Below are 12,013 nucleotides of genomic sequence, written 5' to 3'. Positions count from 1 at the left end.
GCAGAGTGACACAGGATCTTGTTACCCTTGTGAAAAAAAGAGTAGTAAACTGATTTATAAAGGAGAAAAATATATATTTTTTCTCTCCATTTCTGCTGTGAACTGGTTGATGGATACGAAATGAACTCTAGTGGTATTATCTAGTCACAAAAGAATTTCTCTTGTTTGCAGCAAAGAACGGCGACTGTGGCCTCTTTGTTCTCCCACACTCTATTTTGTGGATTAAGTTAAAAAAAAATGAAATATTCTAATCCATGCTTGTGGTCTAATTTGAAGTTGATGTCTTGGTATTTCCTGACGTGTCACCATGAGGTCTTTGCATGGATAAGAACTGTTTCAAACGTGCATGGTTCCCTGTGGATTAATATTGATCGTGATCCTTTCTGTTTCCCTCCACTGCCTCCAGCAATGTTCACATTTAGAGCTGAAGTTATTCCACAGGCAAATATTCAATATTATATTATTTTTAAAGAGGTTTTAAGATCAATTTAAGTTTGTTTTACAGCTAGCTAAAACTCCTCTCATGACCTTTAAATTGTTTTTTTTTTAAGGGGTTCAGAAAAATCCAAGACAGTTTCTGAGACATTTGATGATTTCACATTTGGCACTAAAATTTAGCAATAGGCATTTTTCTGATATTTTATAGACCAAACAAGGCAGAATGAATAAGCACATTCTGTGATGACAAACAGGAACAGCATCTCTCTAAACTGTGGTTGTGTCTCTTGCTGCCTTTTGATTGAATAAGCAGGAAAGAGAGCCACCAAGTCCTGGTTAGTTTAGCAACAGACTAACTTCTGCTAACTTCTGCCACCACTAACTACTTGTGTTTAATTCTTTGTAGCTATATCACAGCTCAATGGGTGTCTTATTGTATCTTGCTGTACCCAGTTTACTCTCTGTTTCTCCATGTTTAACTGTTTTAATGTTTCATTTACACAAAAGCCCTTGTAGCGCTGGCTGTTGCAAATTAGCATTGACTATCAACACTATGCTACTTGCATTGGATTTCTGTTTTCAGTTTTTCTATGTTTGTTGTATCCGTCCCTATCAAATAAAACATAAAATAGAAAAAAAAATGATAGCATACTCGTAATAGCTTTAAGCTAAGAAGCTATTAACTTAAAGCTAAGTACAGCATTCTTGTCTTTGCTATTAGATTAAAGCTAAGTTCAGCTTCCCAGCTGCTAGCATGGCATGTAGCCTTCAGTATTGTTTGATTATAAAGCTTGTATTTAGAATCCCAGGAGCGCAGCTGTTTAACTTTAATCCAGTCATGTTACGTCATGTAAACAATATTTTTGCTCCTCAGTTCTTTATAGCTGCAGGCTGTTTATCCCACATTAGCACACAACCAGGCAAAGATGGTTTCACTTTCAGTAAAGTAAACTGATGAGCAAATCTAGACGAGAGAATCCAAAATTTCGCAATGGTGACTTTTCCTGAAGACAACAGGCTGCACAGTGAGACGCATGGAAGCCCCCCCACCCTGCTCAGAGGCCAGCGGGGATGGAGGGAGGGGCTTGATTTATCATTCTCAGTTCAGGCCTTATCAGATGGTCATCATCCGTGAAAAGCCACAGTGCATCAATAGTCAGAATAAGCCTGACACAGTTCAGCAGATTCCACACTGTAAACATACATCAAACCTTATCACAGCTGACTGTGGGCTACAGCAGAGAGGCCCCCCCCCTTTGTCTTTTTTCCTGTGAGCTGAGCTGCAGAAGGCAGGCAGGGGGGCCTCAGGAATGCCTGCACCTCACGAAAAAGCAGTTTACACAAGAAGAGAAGCCAAACAGAAGAAGATGCAAGGCTCCATAAGATGCAGAGATTGCATCTCCTCGTATCAGACAGGCTGGAAAGGCCACAGAGTACGATTGTGGAATTTATCCCTTTTTGTTGATACTGTGTGCCCAGACGATCTATAATCTACACCTACCAGGATGCAAGTGAGCATTCAAGACAATGATTTAATTTATATAAGCAGGATCAAGCTGTATTTCTCTTTTAACAACATTGTCTTTGGTGACGGCTAACATCTGTGAGTATTAAGTGTTCATTGTTTAGTGATTTTCAAGGAGGAAGTTTGCTGCTTGCAAAGAAATACCACATTGCAACTCATCTGTCCCATCTGTTAGTGGTTTTGCTAACAAAGCAGAGTTCACAAGACTTCATCTTGGCATACTTATCCCTTTTTAGGTAGTCACACAGACAAGCTTTTCAAAGAGAAGTCTGAGAGCTGATTGTGTGGTTTGATCCATTTAGCAAGAATAGCTGCAGGATTTTCTGATAACAGGGGAGACTCAACAAAGAGGCCTGAATGCCGGAGCAGGAAATCCAGCCAGAGTTGCTTTATCTTTTTTGACTTTGTTTGGATAAAACTCAAATTGGCACATGAATCTGTAACAGTATTAAAGTCAGAGGCCCTGCCTGGAGGAGAGGTCCTGCTCTTTGTTGCACTGCCCCCCTCTGGTGCTTTTCTGTCAGTTCTACATTTTTGACCTAATCTTTCCCATATGAAACTGATCTGTAATCTTTGAGAATCTTCCTCTAAGCCAAAAAAAACTTCACTGTGGGCAACTCAGGTCACGATGTTTGAAGTGGAGGAGAAAGTCTCAGATGATGTTGGCTGTGCACATCTAATCTGTGAACTTTGGCCTCAAAACACATTGAATAATTGTTGCTTATGGACAATGTAAGTAGAGTAATGTTACTCTTTTTAAGATAGGAATGAAAATGTACGGACTGGTACTAAAGCTGAATTACGAAACATTGTGATTTCTTATTCAGTCTTAATAATTAATGACACTCAAGCTTGTTTGAAAGCTGCTGCCTGCCTGCCTGTGATTCATGTCTGTTACCTGCAGCTACAGGGGTTGTAATCCTGACTTGTAAAAGGTTGAAAGGTGCCATCACGCCCCAGGCAGAAACGTGGGCGAGGCCCTTTCAGATAAATCAAACTGGAATCCCCAGTACATCTGTAATATCTTCCAGACTCTACATTTCTCTCTTTCTCCTTCTGTCATGTGCTGCTCAAACACTTTGTGATGACACCTAAATCTGATGTGAGTACGCTTTTGAAAAAGAGGCTACGTTGGACCCCCACCTGGTTCCATCCTGACTGTGCACACAGCGGGATGCGTGACTCAAGCAGCAGCTCTCTGGTCTCTCTGGGCAGGCTGCCTGCAGGAAGACAGGAGAGAGTTTCATATTCTCTTTCAAGAAGTGTGCATTAATAAAGATTGTGCCAGGCGGTTCTGAATTTGATGGGGTTATCTTAATGTAACACAGTTGAAGTAATGGCTGCTGTCCTAGTTTTCTTCCCCTAAAAGGAAGTCTGAACTGATGAGAAGCAGTGAAATGCCTAATTAAGAGTGTCTTCTCTCCTGGAACATTTTCAGCGTTTGACTTGCACGTTTGTTGAAGTAATCTTAATGACATGTTATTATGGACTTAAGATGAGACAAGAGCCACTGAAGAAGACCGCCCATGTCACAAACAAAAAACAACATTCACAATCCCCCTTTGCAAACTTCTTTGAGATGAATTGCTACATCTACCATTTACCAGTTTCTTGTTGGATCATTTCTAAATCAGCAGTTTTTCATTTAACTGAAACAAAGCTATGTCTACTTGTCCAACCCTTGTCACCAACCTGTGGCCACTTTAACCAAGCATGTGTCTTTTCTGTCCTAGGTCCTTTCATATATATATAAATCAAAGGACGGAATAGAATAGATTTGACAAGTTAAGATAATAAGATCAAATAATTCAATAACCACCATATGCATGATGAGGTGTAAAGAGATCAAAATACCTGTTCATGAAAAAAGAAAAGAGTCCGGGTCCGTCAACAGCACACAGCAAGTCAGCAGCTGAACGACTGAAGTCATGCAAAACAACATTTTGAATTGACTTCATCCAAATAAGTAAATCTGTGGGATTTTTTTTTTTTCAAAGTTGAATTCCTGCACAGTGATAGCACTCATTTTTAGTTACCTTTTCAGCATTTTTCCTCTAATCTGATTAATATACCATGCACCACTCTCATGTTTTTTTCTTCTCTTTTCCCTTAGGATGACATGAGTGACTCCCTGCGAGATTACACGAACCTCCCAGAAGCCGCCCCTCTGCTCACCATCCTGGACATGTCGGCCAGGGCAAAGTACGTCCGCGACGTGGAGGAGATCACGCCAGCCGTAGTGGATCAATTTGTCAGCGACTTCTTGGCTGAAAAGCTCAAACCGGAGCCCATCTGAAGAGGAAGTCCTAATCTGAATTGGACTAAACTATGTGGGACTCTCGCTCCATTATCAAACCCTGACCTGTTGCTCTCCCCCACCCTGACTGAAAGAGAGATGTCTCACTTTTTACTGACATTTTAACCTTTTTTAGACTTGTTCCTCTTTTCATGGAGTCCTCTTTCTCCTGTGGTGCCTTGCATTGATGATAGTCCCTACAGTAATATATACGAAGATTCTGTTGGTTCTTTTTTTTTTTTGCCTCGAGAAGAGGATTTTTTTCACTCAATAGCTTTCCTTAACTCGAGAGAAAACCAGAGTAAAACCCAGTGGACCTACTTACTCAGCTGATTCTTTGCTTTCTGTTTTGTCTGCAAGATCCTTGTTACTTTCTGAATGATATTGAGAAAGAATAAAATGCATTTTTTGGATGTAGTTGGATGTAGCTGTAAGCCTTTATGGCCCAATTTAAAGAATAGAACTTGACGACCGGTGCACAGCCAGTAAAGATCACATTATACCTGCTTGTAACAGACCAATGACTGATGTTTTCAAGCCCCTGTGTGTCTTGTTGTGTGTTATGATGTGAGTGAAAGTCATCTCTTGCCAGTTGTTAGTGGTGGTTCTCATCTCATTCTCTCAAGTCATTGAGGATTTTCTGTGAAGGTCCCCGAATGAGAAGGTCAACTTATTTCTGAAGGCAACAAAAACTGGCATTTGAAAATTGTTGAATGTATAAATCCCTGTATTCTGTTACTCCAGTCATGACTTCTCACACCCATTAAATACTCACTGGTGAAGCACAAAGTTCTGTCGCTTTTTAAGCTCCATCAATAAAGGCGGCTCTCGGATATGTAAAATACACACAGTGAAACGACTCAGCAGTTTTTTTTTTTAAGTATCAAAATTAGACTCGTGGGCTCAATGCAAATGTTGGAATCTATTCCGGGGGAAAAGTATTTTTTGTTAATATGCAAAGTCCAGGTGGAATAAGGTTGTCCCGAGTTTTGCATTCCACACAGGGGGGGCTGCATATATGAAGCAGACTTAACTGTCACAGTGAGTGGTGTCTTTTCTATAATGAATTTGCGTAAAGGGCATTAATATTCATGACTTTACTATTATTAAAAATAATAGGAAATAAGAAGGTGGGGAGGCACGGTTCATTCTATTTAAAGGACACTTTAGATATTATTTTTCAGAGAGCAGAGGTTAATACATATTTTGTAGTCATGGATTTGTAGTTAATGTCAGCTTACCTTACCTAGGAGTTATGAGCTGTTTAGTTATTGACCAATCCTAACCCTCAATGTGCACCAATAGTAAGGGGGCGTTTATTCCCAATAGAACTTAGAAAAACATTTATGTTAATACTAATGATGATGCTTTGAACATGACAAAGGCAGACGAGATTAATTCATTTGGCAAAACTGTCCCAAATTCAGTATTTTATTTTGGGCAGTGAAGGATGTAGAATGGAGAATCTAAATAATTGTATACAGTCTGTCGTAACAAGGACGAATAAACACAGGAAAACACACACTGATATTTAGAGCTATCATCATGAAATCTACTGCTCAGCTTTAGATCTTTGTTTCCTTCCAGCTGTCTGCATTATTTCTAAAAGTTGCTTCCTGCCCTCGAACAAGAGTATACTAGCTGCCATGGCTGAATTCAAGCTGTCCACATCAGGAAGGACAGGGATAAAGAGCCTGTGGCCAGAAGTTTTCTCAGCCATTTGGACTGCTTCAATGCTCAAACCCTGTGTCTCTCCACCAATCACCAGAGCCATGGGTCTCTGGGCCCAGTTGTCATGGTACAGCTTCATGTCCACTCTGGGAAGTTGTAATCCCTCAAATTCACTGTCGGAATCCGAATCGGAGTCATACTCCTCATGTTGTATTTTACTTTTCCTAGACCTTGTGCTGATCCATCCATAGTCTTCTGCTTTGGAGGACTTGAGAGACACGCTTCCTTGTGATTCCTCCGTTTCTCTTCTTGTGTCAGGGCCACAGCTGTTGTCAGCCACGTGGACAGTCACCCGTTTAGGGAGGTGATTTTCAATATCATGCCAGCTCAAGTTGGGGTAAATGGGAAGGCGGAAATGTGCGCCCATTGCTGCACGCAGAACTTTAGGCTCCCAAGCGTCAACACAACCTGTGGTTGGAAAAATTCAACAGACTTTTAAGAAGAAGATACATCATTTTTCAGTAGGGGTGTGGAGCTACATTAACGGCTTCATTAACTCATAACAAAAGCGTACCCTTGGTGAGCAGGACGTCATGGCAACCAGCTGCAGCAGCACATCGCAACATAGTCCCAAGGTTGCCCGGATCTCGGATATTGTCACATATTAGGGACAACGGCACTGTATGACGTTTACTTGCAAAGTTCAACCGTGATGGGTCCGGGCGAGAAAATATGCCTGAAGAAGAAAATGTGTAAGTCAGCATCAATTTACAGGATCAATGTTTGGTGACAAAACCAACTCGACAAACAAGTGACCCTCACCAATCACGCCTTGTGGGGCCACAAGGTCAGACCAGATCTTGATTTCCTCAAACTTGACTTTGACCAGCGTGGCCCTTTTCAGCTTGTCTACAGGAAGCTGTCTAAGTCGATCCACTGTACTAAAGAAGACCATCTGTGGGTTGGCACCAGCATCCAGAGCGTCGCAGATTAAACGCCGGCCTTCCAGGAGGATTTTACCCTGGTGCTCCCGAAATGTCCTGGAACGGGCAACACTCACTACTCTCCTGTAGGATGGAGAAAGGGTGACAGAGCGTGATTACAAACAGCGTGAACATTAAAATGTATAATGATGAAAAAATTTTAAAAAAAAAACATTGTGGATTTATAAGGCCCTACAAACATACTATCTAAACAATAATTTCTTAGACAAAAGAAGTAAGACGTGGGGAGCAGGGGGGATTGTCAGTATTCTGGCACAAATATCAAACTACTTATCTTTTGCTTTGAGGAAGATTTGCATAAACTTCCAAATACCATTTTTTTTTTCCAGTGAAAACACATCACACTATTCGCTTTCAACAGGTAACCTTGCATGATATCTGCAGTCTTACATGATCTTATTCACTTTTATATCTACCATAATCTGGTTATAGATTTACCAAACAAGTGTATGAGTATGAACACACTTTGATTTCTCTACAGATACATGTTGATCAGAGTCTAAAACACAGGGTTATATCTGGTCTAGGTTGAAGCCTGGCAAACCCTCAGGTATGTTTACATTGTATTACATGACTAGTGCACTGTTTCTTTTTTTTTTTTTTATCATATTTGCAGTCTGTTAAAAATATGATTAACTGCCCTGACTCCTGATCAATACTTCCTGTTTAATGACAGTGTTGTTAAATGTTGACATTTCACCTTCATGTAGTCTTCTCATACTTACGCCAGTCTCTTATCTCCGGGGAAAGCTCTCTCGAAACGCAGTCCATCAATTGAATCGTCTGCAACATCATCAAGTGCATGTTTTATACTCGACAGTGCATTGCTCCTCGTCCCGATAAAGTCGTTTTCTTTCACATGTCTCGATTTAGACGCGACTTTTGCCTCCTTGTCTCTCTTCACGTCTTGAGGCCTTTGAGACGGTTTGATGACTTTATCCGTCTCGTCACCTGGTGAAATCACTCGCACAGGATTCCTCCTCAGTCCGCGTACATATCGCTTTGACTCGGCAATTATACCATTTCCCCGAGTTAGAAAAACAGTTCGCTCTGTAGAAACAACACACATCACGCTTCTCATGTAAGCTGCCATTTTTTCCCCCCCTCCCGTTTCTTCTTCTTCTTCTTCTTTGACAATTGGCGTACTCGCCCAAGCTTGCGTACTTACCGCCACTAGTGGTTAATGCAAAAAATTTTTACTACATACACGCTTGCAATATTCATAGTAACATATTCAAAGTAGTTTCTATTTTTTTTTTATAAGCATGCCTTTCATTTCCTTTTAAATGTTTCATTTTTTTCCCGTTTTTTTGCTTGCAAAATCTTGCATATAAAAATATGCTACACAAACTGTGACGTCGTCATAGCGACACTGGCTTGGCTGATACCATTTGCGTGACTGTTTGTGGTTGTGAACATATTTTTTTTTATCCCTTTTGCATACATCGCTTGGTTTGTCAACAGTGGTGTAGCAATAAAAAAAAAAAGTAATATATATAAAAAAAAAAAGAGCTATACCTTTTATTGTTGCAAGAGCAATATCCCATGTTGTTTCTTGTGTTTCCGTCATTGGCCAGTAAATGGAACAGTCGACTGTGGTTTAGAGCAATCGACGACAGAAAAATCGATGAGGGCAGTAAAACGCCTGGATGCGTCTGGGTCTAAACTGCAGGAAAAATTACAACAACAACAACAACAACAACAACAACAAGAAGCTTAATCGTTCCCTGCACAACCATGTCCGGACATCATTATCTTGACAGAATTGTGGGGTTGAGACGAGCGCTGCATTTTGTGTTCAAAGTTGGTGACAGAGCCAAAACAGCAACGTTTTACCGAGATGTTCTTGGCATGAAGGTACTTTCTCTCAGCCCTCATTGTTCTGCCATGTCTGACTGAGAAACCTTTCTTGATAATCGGCTAATGTCATTGTTGCACAATTGTTACGTAAGCTACCGTGGTCAATTCCTCTTTTGTCGCCAGACAGTTTTAATGAATGTGTTTTCACAGTTGCACGCTGATTTACTTCTCATCCATCTGCAGATTTTACGCCATGAAGAGTTTGAAGAAGGCTGCAAAGCAACTTGTAACGGGTAGATATGACATGTCCTTACTTAAATGAACTTTGTACTCGACAAGCTGTTTGACAGATAGTTAATATCCTTGCTCTGACTCCTGTCGTCATCCTGTATCCATGCAGACCCTACGATGGGAAATGGAGCAAGACAATGGTTGGCTTTGGTCGAGAGGATGACCATTTTGTTGCTGAACTGACATACAATTATGGGGTGGGAGAATATCACCTTGGCAATGACTTCTTGGTGGGTAAGAGTTAACTTAGAAACCTTACAGAGGCCGCAACATGCTGTGTTATATACAGCAGAGTCATAATGTGTCTTTTCTTTTTTTCTGACCTTAGGGGCTGACTCTGCAGTCCAGCAAAGCTGTGAGCAATGCTAAACGTCTGGGATGGCCTCTTACTGACTTAGGAGAGGCTCTGTATCTGACACAGGCTCCAGGAGGATATCCTTTCTACATTGTGGACAAAGAGCAGCCTGCCAGTGGTGCGACATCGAAAAGAGTTCTCGTTGTACTTCATCCTTTGATCAGAAAAAGTTCAAATTTGTTAAGACAAAATACCAAATACACGAAGCATCACAAATGCAAACGGTTGAATGGTTTCATTTATAATTTGATATAGAGTAAAAGTAATTACATGTTATTTTAATTGATACATTATTGAGTGAATCATTTATTCATTTATTATTAAATGATACAAACTAGTATGTTTGAACTAAACATTAATAATTAATCCCCATGTCTTGATTTATCTCTAGATTTTAGTTTGGGTTTTTTTTGTGCCTTTGTTAGAGAGACAGGACAGTGAATAGAGTCGGAAATCAAGGAGTCAAAGAGAGTGGGAAATGGCATGCAAAGGAGGTACAGGTCAGATTCGAAACCCAGCCTGTCCAATTGAGGACTGTAAGCCTCAGTACATGGTGCACGCATACTAACTGCAAGGCTGTTTTTTTTGCTGAAATTCTTTATTATCAAAATTACCCTCATTAGAATTTCCAAAACAAAGGTAGTGAAGTGCTTTGCTAAGGCGTAAAGCACTCGTTATTCTTATTGCAGGTGTTTAAATCTGGCCTACTGCTTATGCATCTGTTATTGAGCATCAGTAAGTAACCTTTAGCTTTTGTTGGCAGACCCTGTGCAGAAGGTTTGTCTCGGGGTGTCAGACCTACAGAGATCATCCCACTACTGGACCACACTCTTGGGCATGAAAGTGATAGAAAAGAACAAGGAGAAGAAAACTGTACTGATGGGATTTGCAGACTCGCAGGTGGGTCTTTGAGTAAACTCTTAAGTATCTAATAAAAAATGTGTTCCTTTTTTGTTGTTGTTATGTGTTAATTAACCATGAATGTATGTAAGTCTTTTTGTTACTTGCAATATTTGTGCTATTCGCAGTGTAAACTGGAGCTTCAGGATATCTCTGGGACCGTTGATCATGGAACAGCGTTTGGGAGAATAGCGTTTTCATGTCCATGCGAGCAGGTAAGATATGATACCATGAATACGTGTTTGTGCTTTTTTTAATTAGTGGGGAAAAAAAATCATCTTAATTGTCATTACCCATACTAACTTGTACAAATAATGGATGGGTGGGTGTTTTGTTACATTCCTCAGCTGTCTGACCTTGAAGCTTTGATGAAAAAAGAAAATCAGAACATTCTTACTCCGCTAGTTAGCCTGGACACTCCTGGAAAAGCAACAGTGGAAGTGGTTATATTGGCTGACCCAGTAAGTGTGTTATAAATATAGAATGATAAAATCAAGTGAAATCAGTCTCTGTTAAAATACTATAAACTTGATAATGTGTCTTATAGGATGGACATGAGATCTGCTTTGTGGGAGATGAGGCTTTTAGGCAGCTGTCCATGGTGGACCCCAAAGGAGATGAATTGCTTGATAAGGTCAGTGTGGCTCAGATATTTTCCCTCTGTTAAATCCGTAAAATGTGTTTAATAGTTACCAAACCTCGTGCTCTTCATGCTTTTCTGCTTTCAGGCCATGGATGAAGACAAGAGCGACGAGTGGTTTGCCAAACACAACAGACAGAAGGCTGCTGCATGAGATGAAGGAGCTTGTCTGAAGAATTGTTTACCGTCTATTTCTCACCCCTTGATATGATGATTAGTCTCTGTGCAAGGAACCTGTATCATGAATCTTCTTGTAATGACAATTCGACCGTCCTGGGGCAGACGATATGAGATTTATTAAAGCCTGGAAGCTTGCTGTTGGGCAAATGAATTTGGATATTTTCTCTGATAAAAATCTCTCCTTTTTACAAGATGCAGAGGCGAACCAATTAATGCTCATAATTATTGCTGTAATACTACAAGGCAGCATTATTTCTATTTTAGTTCGTTTTTGGGTATTTCGTTAACGATAAAACATTTCTACGCACCTTACGAGTGAATCATGATTCAAAGGATTTAACTGTGTAGTTTGGCACAGTGCCACAACGTGACATAATAATAGAGGCATGCAGTATTGTTAATGGTTTACTTTAGTGACAATTCTGAAATTAATCTTAATTATATTGCAAAATCCAACAACATTTTGTGTACTTTATCCCTTGATCAGAAAAGTTCAAATTTGTTAAGACAAAATACCAAATACACAAAGCATCACAAATGCAAACGGTTGAATGGTTTCATCAATTTATAATTTGATATAGAGTAACAGTAATTACATTTTATTTTAATTGCTACATTATTGAGTGAACCATTTATTCATTTATTATTAAATGATACAAACTAGTATGTTTGAACTAAACATCAATAATAAGTAAGGTTTTTTTTTTAACCAGGGGATATTATTTTTGAAATTATGCAAACTTGAGTATCAAATATTAAAGTGTACAACTGTGAAGAAAAATTACTTAAATTCTTTGATGTGGCAAAAGAGTAGTAATGCACTGAACCCTATCATTTGTACAATTACAAGTCTTATTTCAGATAAATAAATTTAACTTTTCAACTTTGTGAAACACTTTGTGACTGTGTGTGT

At 39.7% G+C, this 12,013-nt stretch overlaps 3 protein-coding genes across 3 annotated transcripts in view; 2 read left to right on the top strand and 1 right to left on the bottom strand.

The window, feature by feature from the left end:
* Positions 1 to 5,109, top strand: part of nxn (nucleoredoxin) — a 54,633-nt gene extending 49,524 nt beyond the window's left edge. Inside the window, exon 8 of the mRNA XM_020653865.3 lies at positions 4,077 to 5,109. Coding sequence (XP_020509521.1) covers positions 4,077 to 4,259 — 183 coding nt within the window. The 3' untranslated portion in view covers positions 4,260 to 5,109. The remainder of the gene's footprint in view (positions 1 to 4,076) is intronic.
* A 548-nt stretch (positions 5,110 to 5,657) lies between these two features.
* mrm3a (mitochondrial rRNA methyltransferase 3a) lies at positions 5,658 to 8,064 on the bottom strand. The gene is made up of 4 exons (XM_020654742.3): positions 7,660 to 8,064; positions 6,753 to 6,997; positions 6,505 to 6,666; positions 5,658 to 6,398 (listed from the first exon to the last, which is right to left on the bottom strand). The coding sequence occupies exons 1-4, from the start codon at positions 8,025 to 8,027 to the stop codon at positions 5,812 to 5,814; spliced, it is 1,362 nt and encodes a 453-aa protein (XP_020510398.2). The 5' UTR covers positions 8,028 to 8,064; the 3' UTR covers positions 5,658 to 5,811.
* Positions 8,065 to 8,530: 466 nt separating this feature from the next.
* glod4 (glyoxalase domain containing 4) lies at positions 8,531 to 11,993 on the top strand. The gene is made up of 9 exons (XM_020654754.3): positions 8,531 to 8,791; positions 8,978 to 9,027; positions 9,135 to 9,255; positions 9,354 to 9,498; positions 10,144 to 10,280; positions 10,409 to 10,495; positions 10,628 to 10,741; positions 10,828 to 10,914; positions 11,009 to 11,993. The coding sequence occupies exons 1-9, from the start codon at positions 8,672 to 8,674 to the stop codon at positions 11,072 to 11,074; spliced, it is 927 nt and encodes a 308-aa protein (XP_020510410.2). The 5' UTR covers positions 8,531 to 8,671; the 3' UTR covers positions 11,075 to 11,993.
* Positions 11,994 to 12,013: the final 20 nt, after the last annotated feature.

This window comes from Labrus bergylta, chromosome 11, assembly GCF_963930695.1.
Source record: "Labrus bergylta chromosome 11, fLabBer1.1, whole genome shotgun sequence".
NCBI lineage: Eukaryota > Metazoa > Chordata > Actinopteri > Labriformes > Labridae > Labrus > Labrus bergylta.
This window is presented reverse-complemented; position numbering and strand designations above follow the sequence as displayed.

Excerpts from the sequence above, each read along its gene's own strand:
- glod4 (XM_020654754.3), top strand. The coding sequence starts at position 8,672 with ATGTCCGGACATCATTATCTTGACAGAATTGTGGGGTTGAGACGAGCG. Across the intron at positions 9,028-9,134 it reads TGCAAAGCAACTTGTAACGG|ACCCTACGATGGGAAATGGA; the intron begins GTAGATATGACA and ends GTATCCATGCAG. Across the intron at positions 9,256-9,353 it reads ACCTTGGCAATGACTTCTTG|GGGCTGACTCTGCAGTCCAG; the intron begins GTGGGTAAGAGT and ends TTCTGACCTTAG.
- mrm3a (XM_020654742.3), bottom strand. The coding sequence starts at position 8,027 with ATGGCAGCTTACATGAGAAGCGTGATGTGTGTTGTTTCTACAGAGCGA. Across the intron at positions 6,667-6,752 it reads GGCCCCACAAGGCGTGATTG|GCATATTTTCTCGCCCGGAC; the intron begins GTGAGGGTCACT and ends TTTCTTCTTCAG. Across the intron at positions 6,399-6,504 it reads TGACGTCCTGCTCACCAAGG|GTTGTGTTGACGCTTGGGAG; the intron begins GTACGCTTTTGT and ends TTCCAACCACAG.